The sequence below is a fragment of the Alligator sinensis genome, unplaced genomic scaffold, assembly GCF_000455745.1.
Source record: "Alligator sinensis unplaced genomic scaffold, ASM45574v1 scaffold372_1, whole genome shotgun sequence".
NCBI classification, from domain to species: Eukaryota; Metazoa; Chordata; order Crocodylia; family Alligatoridae; genus Alligator; species Alligator sinensis.
The window spans coordinates 1,141,259-1,157,708 of record NW_005842387.1 but is presented as its reverse complement, the minus strand read 5'-3'; the positions used below and the strand labels follow the sequence as shown (position 1 = coordinate 1,157,708).

The 16,450-nt window shown below is 44.2% G+C and overlaps 1 protein-coding gene across 10 annotated transcripts in view; it reads left to right on the top strand.

The window, feature by feature from the left end:
• NRP2 (neuropilin 2) overlaps positions 1–16,450 on the top strand; it is a 126,750-nt gene that overhangs the window by 1,487 nt on the left and 108,813 nt on the right. For all 10 annotated transcript variants that reach the window (XM_025211048.1, XM_006029547.2, XM_025211046.1 and 7 more), the window contains exon 2: positions 13,428–13,605. In XM_025211048.1, the coding sequence (XP_025066833.1) occupies positions 13,428–13,605 (178 nt within the window). The remainder of the gene's footprint in view (positions 1–13,427; positions 13,606–16,450) is intronic.

Sequence of the window (16,450 nt, the reverse complement as noted above, 5' to 3'; positions counted from 1 at the left end):
GGCTCCGTGCTGCGGGCGCGGCGCTCCTTGTGCTGCTGCCCGAGGTGGCTTGGGAAGCAAAGCCCGTGCTCGGCTTTTGCGAAGCGAAGCCCTGGCAGGCTGGGGCGGCACGGGCTTTCCCGCGCTGCCCCACACGCGGCTTGTGAGGGAGGGCGTGGGGGAGAGTAGGCTCCACGGCCACCCCCTCCTTGCTCCCCCGCTTTTTTGGGGTTTTTTTGTCAGTAATCTGCCAATTAGTGCCAGTGGGGATGTGGACATCTGTTCACTTAGGAAATAGACCGAGACGGTGAGGAATAAATATGCAGCGCAGAGAGGCAGGGAACGGCTTCCTTTTGCAGCCCTGAGACTAGCGCTGGAGCCTTCTGCTCCCGAACTGCAGCCCTTTAGGTCATCCCCTGTAGTTTGGGAGAGCCGCAGTAGTAGGGTCCTTGCCCTACCCCTGGAGCAGTCCCTAGAAGGCAAAACAAGAACAGGCCTTGCCCTACTGTACGTGTCTTGCATGAGACCCTTAAACTCCTTCCACAACGGCCACCAACCAGCCAGATGGGCCCTCTGCCGGGGATCTCCCAGGATAGAGAGCTCCTAAGACCTCTCCTGGGAGCCTTTTTGACTCCAAAGTCGATAGGAGTGTTGTGGGGATGTTTTGCTCCTGACTGCATTCCCCTTGCTTAGACTCATCCCTGTCAGGAAGGATTTCTTCCAAAAAGTACTCCTGAAGCATACACTTCCCTACCTTTGGTATGGAGCAGTTTGCACACGCCAGCTGCAGAGACTTCCTCAGCCTGATGAAAGGTTTTTAAACCCGAAAGTTTGCTAAAAAAATTTTTCCAACTATTTAAGTTGGTCTAATAAAAGATATCAAATTCACCCAAAGAACCTTGTCTGCCTGTCCTTAGATCAAAACTGCTACAACCTGCACCTCTGATTGCATTAAATGGCATTTGTTTGTTTTTTCAAGAAAACAGCTCTTGGAGAAACCCATTGGCCCCTTCTACATGTTCTTGCTCTTGCATCCCGTGATCCCCTGGCACAGAAAGCTACTTCAAACTACAAAATGGGGAAAAAACGGGGGGGGGGGAGGGTTACAGGAATGACATGCAAACATCGCCAGCAAACACCCTTTATGTAAATTTGGTTGCCAAATGGTGTTGCCTCTCTTTGGCAGTGCTTGTGGGGTGGGGAGTTTTAGTCAAGTAGGAAAACAAATAGGTTCTTCATGTGGTCATCTGCCAGTACAAGGCACCTAAGAGCAAAGAGGTTTGTCACAGGTTAAAAGGGGAAATTTTGTTGAGAGTCCTTTGTCATCAGATGGTCACAATTTTGAGGGCCAGCTGTTGCTACTTGAGTTCACATAGTAGTTCCACTAGCCTATGCTTTGACTAGCTGGGAGAGCCATGCTGTAATCTAGGTCCTGATTCAGTAATGCACTGAATGGCCGCAGCAGTGAGCTTACAGCGTGCTGCGTGTTCGCCTTTCCTGGAGGAGCTGGGTCCCTAGATGTAAAAGGCTGTGTATCTCTTTACCTTTGCCTGGTGCCATCTAGTTCAATTAAATTAATTGTTTCAGGATGAGTTTATCTCCTCCTAATTTGGAATCAAATGCTGTGTGAATGTGTGGAAAAGTGTTATGCTTGTTCATGACATCAGAAACTGTTGCGATATCACAAATACAGTGAAGCCAATAGGTGTAGATAAGCTGTAACAGGAGCCAAACTCTGCTCTGAATACAAATAACTTTAGTAATTGACCAATATGATAAGAAAAACATATCAGTGGTGGATGGATTTGTGTTTCAGTCTGGTATTTTTGAAAGCTTTCCCCTATTATAAAAGTCCCTCTTTAAGCTCCCCTCAGGGATGTAAGTAGAGAGGGGAGATGTTTTTAATAGACAATAATAAGATAATCCACATAGAAAAAAACCTCCTGCAATATTTTTACTGTAAGAGATAAACAATGCAGCTGCCAATTTGTAGGTAGTCATGCAAACATTAAGATAACAATTTAGGGGGGTGGGTGGGAGACCCTGGAAGATAACTCCCAAGGCTACAAGGCAGTGTGTTTTTCATCTTCCTGCAGTTTATTGCAGAAATAATCCAGTCAGAAAGTAATGGCGTTGAGTGATCCAAGTACAGAGTGATTTGGATGATGTTTATGCAACTCTGAGCAATGCTCACTCGTGTTGACTTTCAGATAGTTTGCTGAAAGTTTTAGTATTTTTAGAAACAACTTTAGTAATCTAGTAGAACTGATTATTACAAAGAGAGACGTCTAAAACAATCCTTTTGCTTGCACCCACCAACCTGCATGCTCACTATTTTTTGTTAAAATCCTATGAACTAGGATCTTCCTGAAAATAAAGGGACTTTGTTTTGTTTTGGGGGGTTATTTTGGTATAAGAATCAGGAGTTGTCAGGACCGTTGTTTAAAAAGGGCCAATATGTGCTCAGTGAGGGACTACAACCCATATGCCAGTGATAGTATTTGTTTTTCTAACTTTTCTGGCACAGAATAGTTGCTGTTTGTGGAGTTTGCAGTGAGAAGCTGACATGCTTTCCCCAAGGAGGCCTGCAAAGACGCTTCCCATCTTCATCTCCCCACTTTTCCTCCTTGTGACATTTACTCTGCTTTTGGTGTGTTGTGCCTGGCCCAGAGGGCTGAGATCAGAAAGCAAACTAGTTTCCTGTGCTGGAAGTGGTTGTCTCCCCTCCAACTCTAATAGTCTGACATTCCACATAGCCTATTGCAGGGGCTTTCGACCTGTGGTCCACAGACTCCTAGGGCTTCATAGACTACGTCTAAGGAGTCTGCAAAAGATGACTACGATCAATCAAAAGTATGTGAATACCCACACTTAACATTCAAAGGGGTCCGTACCTCCATTCAAAAGTTTTTAGGGGTCCACAAATGAAAAAAGGGTTAAAACCATTGGGCTACTGGATTTGTTTCCAAACAGAATTCCATTGCATTTGGGTTCCAAGGCACAGTGGCCTTGTATCACAGATAGCCTTGGAGGAGAAAGCATCCTTTACAAGGTTTAGGAAGCTGTCAGGTTCAGATAAGGCTGGGCTCCTATCTTGTGGGACCCCCAGTTGTATTAATAAGAAAAAATTAATTTTTAAGCACTGGGATGGCTGCCAAATTATGTGACCTTTGACAGACCAGCTGTGCTATAAAAATAAATCTTATGGAGCTGGAAACTGCAATCCTATCTGAAACTGAAATAGAAGTTAGGCATTTAGCCATGACAGTGGGGGCAATTTGCAGCAGCATGAGAGAACTGAGCAATGAAACCCCCTTCCTCATTGTGATGTGAAGTTGTAGACACAAGCATCACTCACTTCCCCCTTGGGGTCTCTGGAATACAGTCATCTAATCCAGAAAGGGTAGAAAGATGACAGCGAATGCACACACCAGGGAGCAGGGGGAGGCGTGAACAACTCCAGTCTTACCCTCACCCTACAGCAGCCCTGTGACACACTTCTGATTATAATACACACAGGCAAGGAGATAACCGGGTTATTTCCAAAATCCCTGTCCACACACTGGGTGAAACTGCGGTAGCGACAACCGCATAAATCAGGATTGTTGCTAGTGTAGTTTCACGTGGTTAGGGTTACAGTAGCGTGGGTCTAATCACAGCTGGAATCAAAGGGTCAACTGCTCTGAAGACAAAGCCAAACAGCAACCTCAAAGGGCCAATTTCTCAGCCAGACGTTATCCATGTGCAGTTAAAACACTAGCACTGGCTTTAACAGGAGTTTTTCTGAATACAGACTCCAGGGATTGGTTTGGACTGAGCAGTATGTTTTTTTCCCTTCTCAGAAACAAGGACCCAGTGCTGTCGACTTGTACTCATCCAAACAATCCTATTACATTTACAAAAGTAAGGGCTGTGTATTTTAGGACTTGTTGGACTGGGTCCCAATCCTGCCTGATGTCCCTGTAGACCTGTCCCCTTTGCAGAGCTGCATGGAGAAAGTGATACAGTTGTAATGTGGAGAGATTGTGATAGACAGAGCCTGAGGCAGAATGCCCTACAGACCCACAGACTAATACATGAGATGGGTTCCAGCACTGGAACCTTTTATCTGCACTGTCCTCCTTTCCAGACTCAGTGGTGCAAATGAACTGGGGCTTGGACCTCAGCCATTTGTGTTTTGGGTTGGGTTTTTTTTAAGTATCCTGATTTGTCCATTGTACCTTTGAGACAAAACTGATAGGACTTATTCAGACACCCTGAACTGTGGTGAGCCTGAATCTAGATCTCAAGCACTGTTTGTATTTTGAAAGCCTGGTTTTCCCTGGCCAACTCTAACTTCAATAGGTTTCCCTACTGATGTCATTTATTTTCAGGTTTCTTATGTTTCTTAGGGGATTCCTCAGTGACTAGCATTGGCTTGTAATACTTCTAAAGAGAGAAAGAGAGAGAGATGTAAGTAGCTATGCATGTATGCTCACACATGCGTGCACATACATACAGACTTTTCCTCCTTTTCTCCCTCCCTCCCTGGTCAGTGAATGTTTAATCAGCAGGAAGCAGTATGTTTAAGGCACTTTTCAGAATCTGTAATAACTTTTGCTCTGGTATTAAGGTTTAGTAGCAGTTGAATTAGAGCAAGTCATCATAAAAACAAAATAGCTTCTGCCCAGCAAGGCTCTTAATAATCCTATCTCCTCCTGTGCCTTCATAATATAACCCAGAAGAGTGCAGGAAGATAACTATGAGAGGATCCTCTCCAGCAAGGTGGTGCACATTAGGTGTGCCACTAAGATGCCTGTTGGGCAGCCTAGTGCCAAACATCACAGAGAGTATAGTGCTGGGTGACTTGCTCAAACAATTTCAAAAGATCCTCTGATAAGGGGCAGCTGGGGGCTCTTAGTCACTTGCCTTTTGAAAAGGAGGAAGGGAACTGTGATGTGTCTAGAGGTGTAACAAGAAGGTTTGATAAAAAGGAACTAAGGCAGTTGTGCCTGAAAGGCATTAAGGAGGTATGGGAGGAATGAGGTACAGTCTCATCACTATTATCATAAATACAGCTTTAGAGAGCTCCTTTCATCAAAAGAGCTGAAAAATCTTTACAGATAAATCCTAGATGGATGCACGGAGCCTTCTTTAATTCACAGAGCTAAAATTGTCTCCTGTTTTTCTTCCATCATCACCAGATGAGCCTTTTTGCAGGGGAGGTTTATCAAATATTTTACAGAGACACTGTGGCTGGGTGAGCTAGGTGCTGGCCTGCAATTTAGAAGACATGGGTTTTACTCTTGATTTTGTTTTGAACCTGCAAGTAATTTCTCTTTGTGCCTCAGTTTCCCTGTTTGTAGATAGTGATCATGATTACTCTTTTCTAAAGCTCAACAGGTTAAAAAAGATCTATGCAAACTTGATATTCTGGTCAATACTACTATCAAAACAACAGTACAGTTTTGGATGCTAGCAGTTATAATACAAAAGCATTTCATAGTGACCTGAAAGTTGTACTACTCTTCCCCTCCTCTGATGATTACCAGAGTAGCCATGAATTGTTATTCCAGACCTATCATGGATGGCTCCAAAATTACATTTGCAGTAAGGTCAGAAGAATAGCGGACATAAATATAAACTAACACTATTAGATCAGTTGCCCTATTGGAATTGCATTTGTTTATGATATCAGATGACAAATAATGAGGTTAGTGCGGGTGGCACCATGTGAAGCCAGGATGAGAAATCTCATCAAGGTTATGCGGGTGGCACCATGTGAAGCCAGGATGAGATTTCTCATCAAGGTTTCTTTTTTTTTTTAATGAAATGAGAATTTTTAAAGATGAAGGGTCAGTGTCACAGCTGGTGTAAACTGGCAAAGCTCCCATGAAGTCAGAGGGACTATAGCCTTAGCTGCTGTAAATCAATCTAGCTCCACTGAAGTCAATGGGCCAGAACGTTAGCTGGTTTAGCTCCACTGACTTCAAAGTAGTTGTGCTGATTTTACACCACATGAAGGTTTGGCCCTGTCATTTTCAGAGATGAGATTCTAATAGTCTATTTCAGATTTCCATTTTATGGATTAATGTAGCAAGGAAGGAGCAGGTATTGGATATCTCCCAGGTTCTCTCTCTCTCTTTTCCAAAAAAGAAGTTCTTTAAACATGATTTATTTTCGCAAAACCTGACTGCAAAAAGTTCCATTTGCTGAGCTTTCAGGAGTTCATTGTTCACTGCTGTCCAGCACTATAAAGTGAATATATTGCATCCCTTCCCAGTTGCCTTAGGAAGTGGTCAAACGACTGCATTCCTAAACTGATGGATTGGCTCCTTTCTTTTTTGCTTAAGCCCAGACAAGGTTTTTATGAGGCTGTCTCGTGACAGGCTGGAGTCACTTTGAATAAAACAAAATCCTAGTTAAAAAAATCAGCTTAGCTGTGGTTCTAGCCTGAGATGTAGTTAAAGTCTGAGCGCAGTTTGGAAGGACTCGCATGAGGTGCCATAGGGCCTGGGGAACTTTCCCATTTTATAAAATCTTCAAATATTTGTGTGTGTGCATACTCCCTTTCTCTTAGGAAAAGTGCCCCATGACTCTAAGTGCAACATGGTGTTTGTGTGTGTTTATCTGTTAATTTGTTTAGGAAGCCTTTGAAACTTTATCCCACAACACAAATCAAGCTAGTGTGATACCACTGTTAATATGACCTCCCTTGCTGAGGCTGATATATTTAACTTTGTAACTTCCTCTGTTCTGGATAGCTTTCCTTGAAAAAAATAACTAAGGGATGATGTTTAAATTAGAAATTTCAAATTAGTTGATGTTTGATCCTTCTTTGGCTTACTTGACTGGAAGCTTTCTGTGTTGGGGATTTTGTCTTCTGGTTTTTAGCTTAGTATGTTTTACCAGTTCTAAGTTGTTCAGAGAGCACTGTGATGAGTGACCCCATAAAAAACTACATAAAGAGTTCTAAAGCACAGTGTAGGATGAATATTAATAATAATCCATCCACCAGGACAGGTTTTTTTTTCATCTAGCTCCCAATTCAGCAGAGCACATGTAACTTTAAGCAAATGCTTAAATCATTAGACTCCAATGGGACTTAAGCAGGCCCTTAAGTGCTTTTCTGAACAGGGATATCTTGCTGAATTGGGGCTTAAGATTTAATCATGGACTTATGATCATAATGTGGAGAGGGGGTGCTGAGCATTCTGAGGTCTCATTGACTTCAGTCTCAAGAGGCACTCTGCTGCTGGTCAAATGTGGTCTTTCCTGAGCTGCAGATGGACATGTACTGGGATAGAAAGGTGCAATTAGGGAATGCTCTCTTTGTGCTGAATTTGAAGGAGCAGAGATCTCAGCCTGCCATGGGGGAAAGAACAGGCTGCAGTGGGCATTGTATTTTAAAAAAAGGAAGTAATTTGGCTTGAGGGAATGGAGCCTCAACAGCCAACAAAAACCACATCTTCTCATCTTTTCTTCCTTGCTTTTTGCTGCAGATCTTGCCACTCACTTTTCCCATCTTCTCTCCCATTTTCTGATTTCAGGGAACATTGGCTCTTTGGTCTCATTTGTTTCTAACTCAGAAGCACTTGAGTGATAGTCCTGACCCAGATAAAGCTCATTTGTTTTCCTTGGGCTGAATGACATACATGCTTTGTTAGAGGCAGGCAGCTCCATGCTTGGGGAGACCTGATGTTTCACAGATGCTCCCGATTTGGCTGCAAAGAGCTTTGCCTGTCCCACTCCTAAGACTCTGACATAACCTTTCCCAAAAAACAGCAGCAAGAGGATGCTATAGGGCTCTCTGTTCCTTGCTAGTAGCAGGGAGCTCCTTACATCAAAGCATTGGGAGTCGGTAGGAAGGTACATAAACTTCACTGATCACATCTGTGTCTGCTTGGCTTATGTTCACCTGGCTCTTAGCACAATGCAAAAGCTGGCCCAGGATTTTCTGGTGGTGGTTGCTTTGTCAGTTGTTCCAAAGTCCTGGCCATGACTCTCCAGAGAAAATTACCCAAGCTGCTCTTAGGCTTTTCAGGCAGACAAAACTACTGATGTCAGGAAGTGACTGGTGCTTTTACCTCTCTCCTTTCTTGGATGAGGATGAGAATAGTGGGTTCTCCTGTCTCATGTGTATTTTGCATGAGAATGCAACAAACCAAGGTGACCTAAGATTATTGACTATTTCTTATCAGAAGTCACCAAACTGGTGGGGTAGGGAGGAGATTGTTGTGAAATGTGCCTTTTCAGCAATGATAATTTTTAAGTTACTGTCTCAGTTAGTCTTTGTCTTTTTTGCACCTGAGATCAGATGATACCCTCAGCCCTCCTCTTTTGATACAAGCAAAAATCTGGTGGGGATTTAATTGGCAGAAAATTGGAGTGAGAGAATGTTCTCTTTGTCTACCACCCTCATGATTTCACAGCGTTCAAGACTTCAGGACCCTTATCCCCTTAGCAGGAAAAAGGGGAAGTTCCCTGGGCCTGACCATCCCTTGTGGTTCACTTCTGTAATATTCCAGTGGCAGTTTTGTGCACATGTATATGCTGGGCAAAGGGAAATATCAGCTCATAATTCCCAGGCCTGCAGGAAAATCCTGCAGTCCTAGGGACACTTTCAGCAGGCTGAGGCTTTTTGTGCAGTGCTTACCTTCACACTGTGCCTCTGACCTTACTTTCCCAACCTTGCCCTGACAGAACACCTCAGAGAGCTGTACTTTTAGGGACTTCCTGTTGGTCTCTGCTGTAACTTCCTTTCTAGGGGTTCACAGTGTGGAGGGGGAAACAGTGTGAGGTAAGACTGGAATGACCTCACTTTCCTGCAACTCTGAAAGAGAATGATGTCCAAGAGAACAGGCACTCCCAGCACCTCCTGCTCATTGCAGTGGAGCATGCCTGCTGTACAAGGACTTTCAGGGGCGGGAAAGAGCAAGGCTTCCTGGTGACCTAGCAGAGTAGGTATGGTCCATCCAGCTCCCCTCCACCTGGCAGTACCCAGGACCTCCGGTTCCAGAACAGGTGTGTTCCATCAGGAGCTCTATTTCCAAGTCCTGCATTTAATGTGTAAAGCAGTGGAAAGTATTGTGCACCCTTCAGACCTGGCTAATATTTTGAAATTTCATTTTCATTTTATTAAGTGTATTTAGGGCTGACACAACCTGCCAGAATGCATTAAAAACTGAATGCATATAACTTCCAACACATGGCTTGGCTTGCTTCCGTTATGCTGCCCAACCCATGTACTGCACTCCTGATAAACTCCAGGGCTGAATGGGTGCCTTATCCTCTGTCCATGCACAAATTGGCTGCAATTTAGTTAAACCAGTTTGAGTGGACTCTGTTATTCATGCCAAAAGTGCCCTATTTTGTTGAATATAAGCCTGCTCCTAATTGAGTTAAACTAAATGGAAACAAGTCTGGCTTAGACAGAAATATGAGCATCCACACAGCCTTTTGTGCAAATTTAACTAAATTGTTTTGAAAATATACTGCTATTTCAACTGTTGCAACTGTGTGTAAACCATGCCTTGGCTTTCAAAGAAATTCAGTGCTTCAACTCAATGGCATCTCTATTGAGGCAAATCATATTGTAGTCAACAAGGAGTGCTGGTTCTGACAGTGGATATTTTTGTGGCATATACATTTAGGCATTAGCAAATGAACTGGCCCCAGTACAAGACCACAAAAGAGACATTCAGAATTAGTGTCACTCCATCACTTTAGTGTGGTCCCCATTTACTTATTATACAGTACTGGCCACCACAGCATCTAAATGCTGAGTATGGACAAGTTGCTGCCACAAACTGTACTCTTGGGCAACCTTGTTTATTTGGCAATGAAGGGATGAATGCTGGGACAGAATCTGGCCCTGCAAGTGCAAGGGGGTGATTTATCCTGACACTTTGTTACAGAGGTACAGTGAGATGTTATCCACATAGTATCCATGAGGCTGAGAAATGCAGTGGAACTATCATCTGTTTATTTATTCCAAACACCCGTTGCATTTTGTCTCTTAAATTGAGATTAGAATCAGGCCTGTGATCATGCCTACATTGTCTATCCTACAGTTGGCTTGCATGAATGTGTAAACTTAAAATTGGTGTGGCACTAGATTTCTGCACCTGGGTTTATTTAACAAGAAAATACAAAGATGGGCCAGATTCTGGTACTTTTATTGACTTCACAATAAATTGGCATCAATATACAATGGAGTATTCATAGTATGCAATACAAGTAAGGGTGCTAGGGTCCTATGGGACTTGGTTTGTGAAGCTGGTATCAGTTGAGTGGGTAAGCATATGTGAAAAATCTGGAGAGCAGGAGATAGAGGATGATGAGGTGTGGAAGGATTGACTGTATTTTCATTGCTTCAAGACTTCACCCTTTCCAAGAAAAATAGTCTGCAGCTTGAATATTTATCTTTGTTTCAGGAGTACACGTGTGCAAATGATGTGTGAACTTTTTATGAGAGGGTGTGAAAGTGTGTACATGACTGAAGTGTGAATTACACATCTATTTGTATGACGATGTCAACAAGTACGTGAAATCTCTCTTGCACGTGTATGTCTCCTTCCCTCCCTCTCCTGTCTGAAATCCACATAGACACGTGTGAGTTCCTGTGCTTCGGAAAGAGGGGAAAATAGATTTGTGCAAGAATGTGTGTTTGTAAATGTTTGCGTGTTGAGCAAGCACTCCCTATGGAACAAAACCAGATGTTTTTATGCGTTCTCAGCTCTTAAACGTTTTTGTCATGATTTCTTTAGGATTAGTGTTATTATGGAGGGGGTTTTTTTTAGAAAAAGGGAAAGTCACAGAGCTCTCATCGGAGACATGAGGAGAAAGTTATTTTTAAGAAGGAATGAGGTTTTGAACAAGAAAAATTAGGAAGAGACAAAAATAGTTCTGTGTTGCAGAGGAAGTAATTACTCTCTTGTGGAGCAGCCCAAACTCACCTCCTGTGAGGAGGCTTCCTGTCGCTATTGTTCCCTGCAGTGAACGTGCATGGCACATGCTTTTTCTTTTTGCAGGGAGCTTGCAGGGCAGGAGGTAGCACATGGGTCACAGAAGTTTTTCCAAATCATCCCAGATAAGGAATCTAGCCTCACAATTCTCAGAAACCCAGGAACTGGGCAAGTTGAATGTATGGCTGTGACAGCATACGGGACAGCTGGTGATCCATGTTCTTTAAGGCCAGATCTTCAGGTGGTGCGAGGCACAATAGTTCCAATGATCTCAGCAAAGCTAGGCCAATTTGTCCTCTGAAGATGTTGGCCTTAAAGCCTTTTCAAGGGATAAACCTACATTTGCAGTCACACAGGCTAAACACAGTGTTGGCAAACCTGTGCGGGGGCTGAGTTGTACTGTATGTCTTGTGGTATGTAATGTCTGAAGAGCATCCAGAGAAATGAAATTTGGTTTCCTGAAGAAAGAGAAAGGGGTAACTTTCAGAAGCGGGTTCATTTGTGATGGACTAATTATCTCTGTTATCTCTGCCTTTGTGTAAAGATCACTATAATTGTTCATCTGTGCTAGAGATCAGGCTCCCCCCTGTGCTTTGTCAGTAAGTACAAGATTGTGCATCCCTATTAGAAGAGAAGGAGGAGGAGGACTGGCTCTGTTTTGTGATCTAACACAGATTAGCACATCTGAGTTGGAAGTAAGGGAAGCAACACTGCTGAAAGCCTGGCTTGTTGAATCAACGTAGAGTAGCATGCCTGCCCTCTCTTTTTCTCCCCCATTTGAACTCTTGATAAGCCCATGTAAGATAGAGAAGGTGGACACAATAACACGCTCTGGATGGGGGATGGCTGAACTGCACCTGTAGCAAAGAAGATAGTGTCTTGTTGGGTGACTGCTGAGCAGTAATATATAATTCACAAGACCATGCTGTTTCATGCAGATGGTGATACTGAAGCATGACAGGGTTAGAGGAGCAAAATCTCAGAGGCATTTCCTTTATTCCCCTTTGTCCTGCTCTTTCCTGCTTTCCTCCTGGTGCACTGTAGCTCTTAAATTAAAATCTTCTCCAGACAAAGTGTTTCTGGCCCTAAGGAATTTCATCCTTTGCTGACAAACATCTTGCCTTGTCAGTGCTGTGTTGTAAATTCCTTGAATATGGCTTCAGTAGCAATGGAGGGTGTTGAGCACTTTCCTGGACTGGGCTGTTTATAGTCATTTATAGCTCCACTGTGTCCAGGTACTTGTGTTTTTAATGTGGCAACTTTATTTTCTCCTGCTCCTAGTCTAGCCTAGAAGACAAAAAAGCCTATCTCTAAACCAAGGATCAGGTTACCAAAGAGCAACAGCCCAGCACTTGCCTCTTAAATATATTAATAGTGCTCACATTTGGTGAATCATCACAATTTTGCGTAGCTGCTTGACTTTATTAGTTCAGTGGCACTATTTCACAGCTATGGCACACTGTCATCTGCTAGAGGTAGTTGTAGTACCTATTGGTGGCAGTGGTGGCCATTTCGTAGGGGTGAAGGGTGAGGAAATCCAGAAATGTAGTATGTGGATGTATATCGGAGAGAGGGACTTTGTTGAGGTTCTTCATATGTTATCAATGGACTCTGATTCAGACTTTCCTTCTAGCGAGTAATGAAATAATAAATCAGATCTGCAGCATTCATGAGATTAAATGTTTTTTTGAAGATGAAATCACCCTCCAGGGCCTGTTATACCCCAAGACTGAAAGTGCTTCTTCTGCTCAGCATCTAATTGTTACCAGGCCATTTGTGGCCCAGCACCACAAAACCACCATTGTTGATTATTGTAGCCTGTAATTCCAACAGCTCAGTTGGCTTGAAGCACTCCAGGAGGAGAGAGAGACAAAACTCAGAAGGGAGGTATTGGGAAGAGGGTTGGCAGACAGAGAGGCAGGACTGTCTTGTGGTTTAAGCACGGGATGGCGCGTCAGGAGATCTGGGATCTGTTCCCAGCTCTGCCACAGACTTCCTGTCTGGGTTTAGGCAAGTTGTTTAACCCTTCTGTGCCTCCGTTTTTTTACCTGTCAAATTTGGATGATGAATTTTCAATATTCTACAGGAATATTGTGAATTTTAATCCAGTAATGCCTGGGGGTGCCCTTGATGTATCTATGCATGAGTGCTGCAGAACAGTATGTGAAGGAGCCTGTAGGAAGGAGGCATTAAAGGCAGCTCCATATAATCTGATATCCCCATGCCTCTTTTTTCATACCTCTGTAATGTGTTGGCAAGAGCCCTTATGTCTCTTTCCTGTTCTGTGTATAATGTGGTATGTGTATTGAGGGTCCTGTATATGATAATCACCTTCACTGGAAATGTCCAGAGATTAGCTTTGTACAGGACTGGTCTGCTGTAAAAGGCCTGTAAAATATTCTTTATCAGAAAACCACTGGGGAAGACATAGAGGAGTCAGCTGTAAGGCGTATGATGTTCATAACCAATTTTAGCCACTTGTTCTCTTGTTTGTTTTTATAGTTCAATCGTGTGGGGGTCGTTTGAATTCCAAAGATGCTGGTTACATCACCTCACCTGGATACCCACAAGATTACCCCTCCCACCAGAACTGCGAGTGGGTCATTTATGCCCCAGAATCGAACCAGAAGATTATCCTCAACTTCAACCCTCACTTTGAAATTGAAAAACATGACTGCAAGTAAGAGCCGTCCTCTTTTTCTTTGGTCTGCTCCTCCTTCTCTTCTGTCCTTAATCTATTAACATGGGGATGTGGTGTTCCCTGCAATGTGATACCATGGGATGGTTCCAGTCTCTAGGACCTCCTTATGTCGCTGTTTTTCAAAGCAAGCAATGTCTGCTTGCCTAGATCAGTCTGTGGTCCAACTTGACACACACAAGTGCATTCCTCAGATATGGTTGGCTAATTTAACTTGAAGTAGCAGTGAAGGCAAGGCAGTTCAGGTTTCAACTTGGGTTTGGAGGTTGAGTTCTGGCCTATTAGGGAACCTGGAATTGAAATCAAGCTTTGCTAGCCAAAGTTAAACATAAGTTGCCTTTGTCTTCACTGCTGTTTTAACCCAAATTAGCCAATCAAATTAAGAACACGTAGGCCGGGGACAGAAATGACACACAAATTGGTATAACTGATCAGAAACAGTTCAAATCTGTAACACAAGAGAAGTTCAGTGCATATAAACTGCTTTCAAAATGGCCAAAACTGATTTAAGATAAACCTGGATGGATGTAGTATCAGACATAACTGGTTTGATTAAATTAGTTTACTGAACTTCTGCCCCAGATCCCCTCCAGATTCAAGTTAACTCACAATCCCCCAGCATCCCATGATGATTTGCACCCACTGCCCCCCTTCAACAGGGTGGGCAGGCTAGCTTTGGCCCAAGCTGTCTGCTCTGGCTGAGCAGGGAGGTGTGCTCTAGCACCCTCCAGCCTTCTGGTCTGGTTTTCTTCAGTCATGTGGCTGCATTTCCAGAATCAAAAGTGAATGTCTGTTCACTTGTTTAGCAGTTCAATCTATGCAGCTTAGAGTAAACCTGTGAAGATTGAATTGATTCAGCCTCGGGCTTTTTGACTGTCTGTACTTAGCCACATTGTTTTTTGTAGCACATAACTGAGTACTAGGACTGTGCGAAATGGCACTGTTCCATTTTGCCTTGAGTTTTGAGGGTTTGACAGAACAGCGTTTCGTATCGAAATTCATTTTGATTTGAAATGGCCGTTCTGTTTTGCTTCATCGAAACAGTGAGGCTGTTTTGACTGTTTCAGTGTTTCGCTAGATTGGCCAGGGCCGGGGGTCAGCCTGGCTGGGCTAACTTCCCATCCCTGGCGCTATGGTTGAAACATTTTGACTTTCAAAAGGTTTTGACTAGCTTCGTTTTGTTTTGAGGCTGTTTTGAATCCCTTTATTTCATTTCGATTTTGCTGTTTTGACCTCGAAATGAGTTGAAACGCTGTCAAAACGAAATGGACAGTGAAATTTCGCACAGCCCTACTGAGTACATAGGGCCAATGGAAAAGGTGTGTGTGAATCCCAGCCTCAGGTTGCAAATTTGTAGCAATTCTTGGCACATAGAAATGTTTTGTTTTGTTCCCTGTACCAGAGTGTTGGTTCTGCTGCTCTTGGCAAAATGTGATTTTGAAGGAGAGATTGGGAGGCTGGATGTCCAGGAAAAACAATTAGCAGGTAGTAAAGAATAATTAACAGCCTCAGAGGGCACCATTAAAGGCTGAAGTAATCATATGGTCTCTGTGGACTTAAAACTGTGTATCAGCAGGAGTCAGTGGCCTGCTATAGAGATGCCTGAAATGTGGAAGAGCTTAATCTCCTAGAATGGGCCTGATCCTGAGGTCATGACACAGGCTGTATTTCTACTGTTGTAAAAGAGGATGGGGAGGGGGCCATCTGTTAAAGGACTACAGGACAGGGCCTACTGGCAGAACTAGAGATCTCATTCACTGTGACAAATGATTGATATATTTGGCGAATTTATTGAAGGTTAAAATTATAGATCCAGATACTCAAATGGTACAAATTGACATAGTTATACTAACGTTGTGCTAATTCACCCCAGTTGAGAATCTGTCCCATTATATACATATAGGGCTCACCTACATATGCATTTAAATGCAACTAAATTTAATGCACATTAAGCTGTTGGCCCCAGCAGGCCCTCCCGCCCAAGGCCCAGGACAGCTGCACACCCATCAGTGGGGGCCAGGGCACTGCCTATGGGAAGCCCTGCCCAACCCCCTCCTCCTGCACTTCCCGCTCCAGCCCACCTACCCCACTGCCCATATACCCTCTGCCCACTCCCTACCCCACTCTCACGACACACACGGGTGAAACAAAAAAACTTATCTGCACAACACCCACCCCCATCCCTCCGCGCTCTCCCCCCTCAACAAACAGAGCCCCTCTACCACTATCCCCACCCACCAACAATAAAAATCCCGCTTACAAGTGGGAAAACTGTATACAAGGGGAAACTGTATGCAATAGTACAATACAATATACAAACTATAAACAATGTACCTGCCCCAAGCCCAGAGTGAGGGGTTTGGGGAGAAGGGCTAGAGGGCAGGGTCCTGGGCAAGGTTCCCTCTAAGATGCACTCGTGTACGGCCGCGCATAACTAGAGGTATGGCCGTGCACAGCCTTTTCAAGGAGAGGCTGGGGCAGGGGGCTGGCACAGGCTTCACTGGCTCCAGGGAAGTGCTCCGCTTCTGCGCATCAGGGCCTGGGAGTGGAGCACTTCCCCAGAACCGGCAGAGCCTGTGCTAGCCCCCCGCCCCAGCCTCCATCCCTGCCTTGCCTCACCTCAGGGAGGAGCTGCTGCCTGCCCTGAGTGAGGCTCTGCCAGCTCCGGGACACTGCTCTGCTCCCCTGCATTGCCTTGGGGAGTGAGGAGGCACGTGGCATCAGGGCTGGGGAGAAGAGCAGTGTCCCAGAACCAGTGGAGCCTCACTGGGGCAGGCAGCAGCTCCTCCCTGAGGTGAGGCAAGGCAGGGATGGAGGCTGGGGCGGG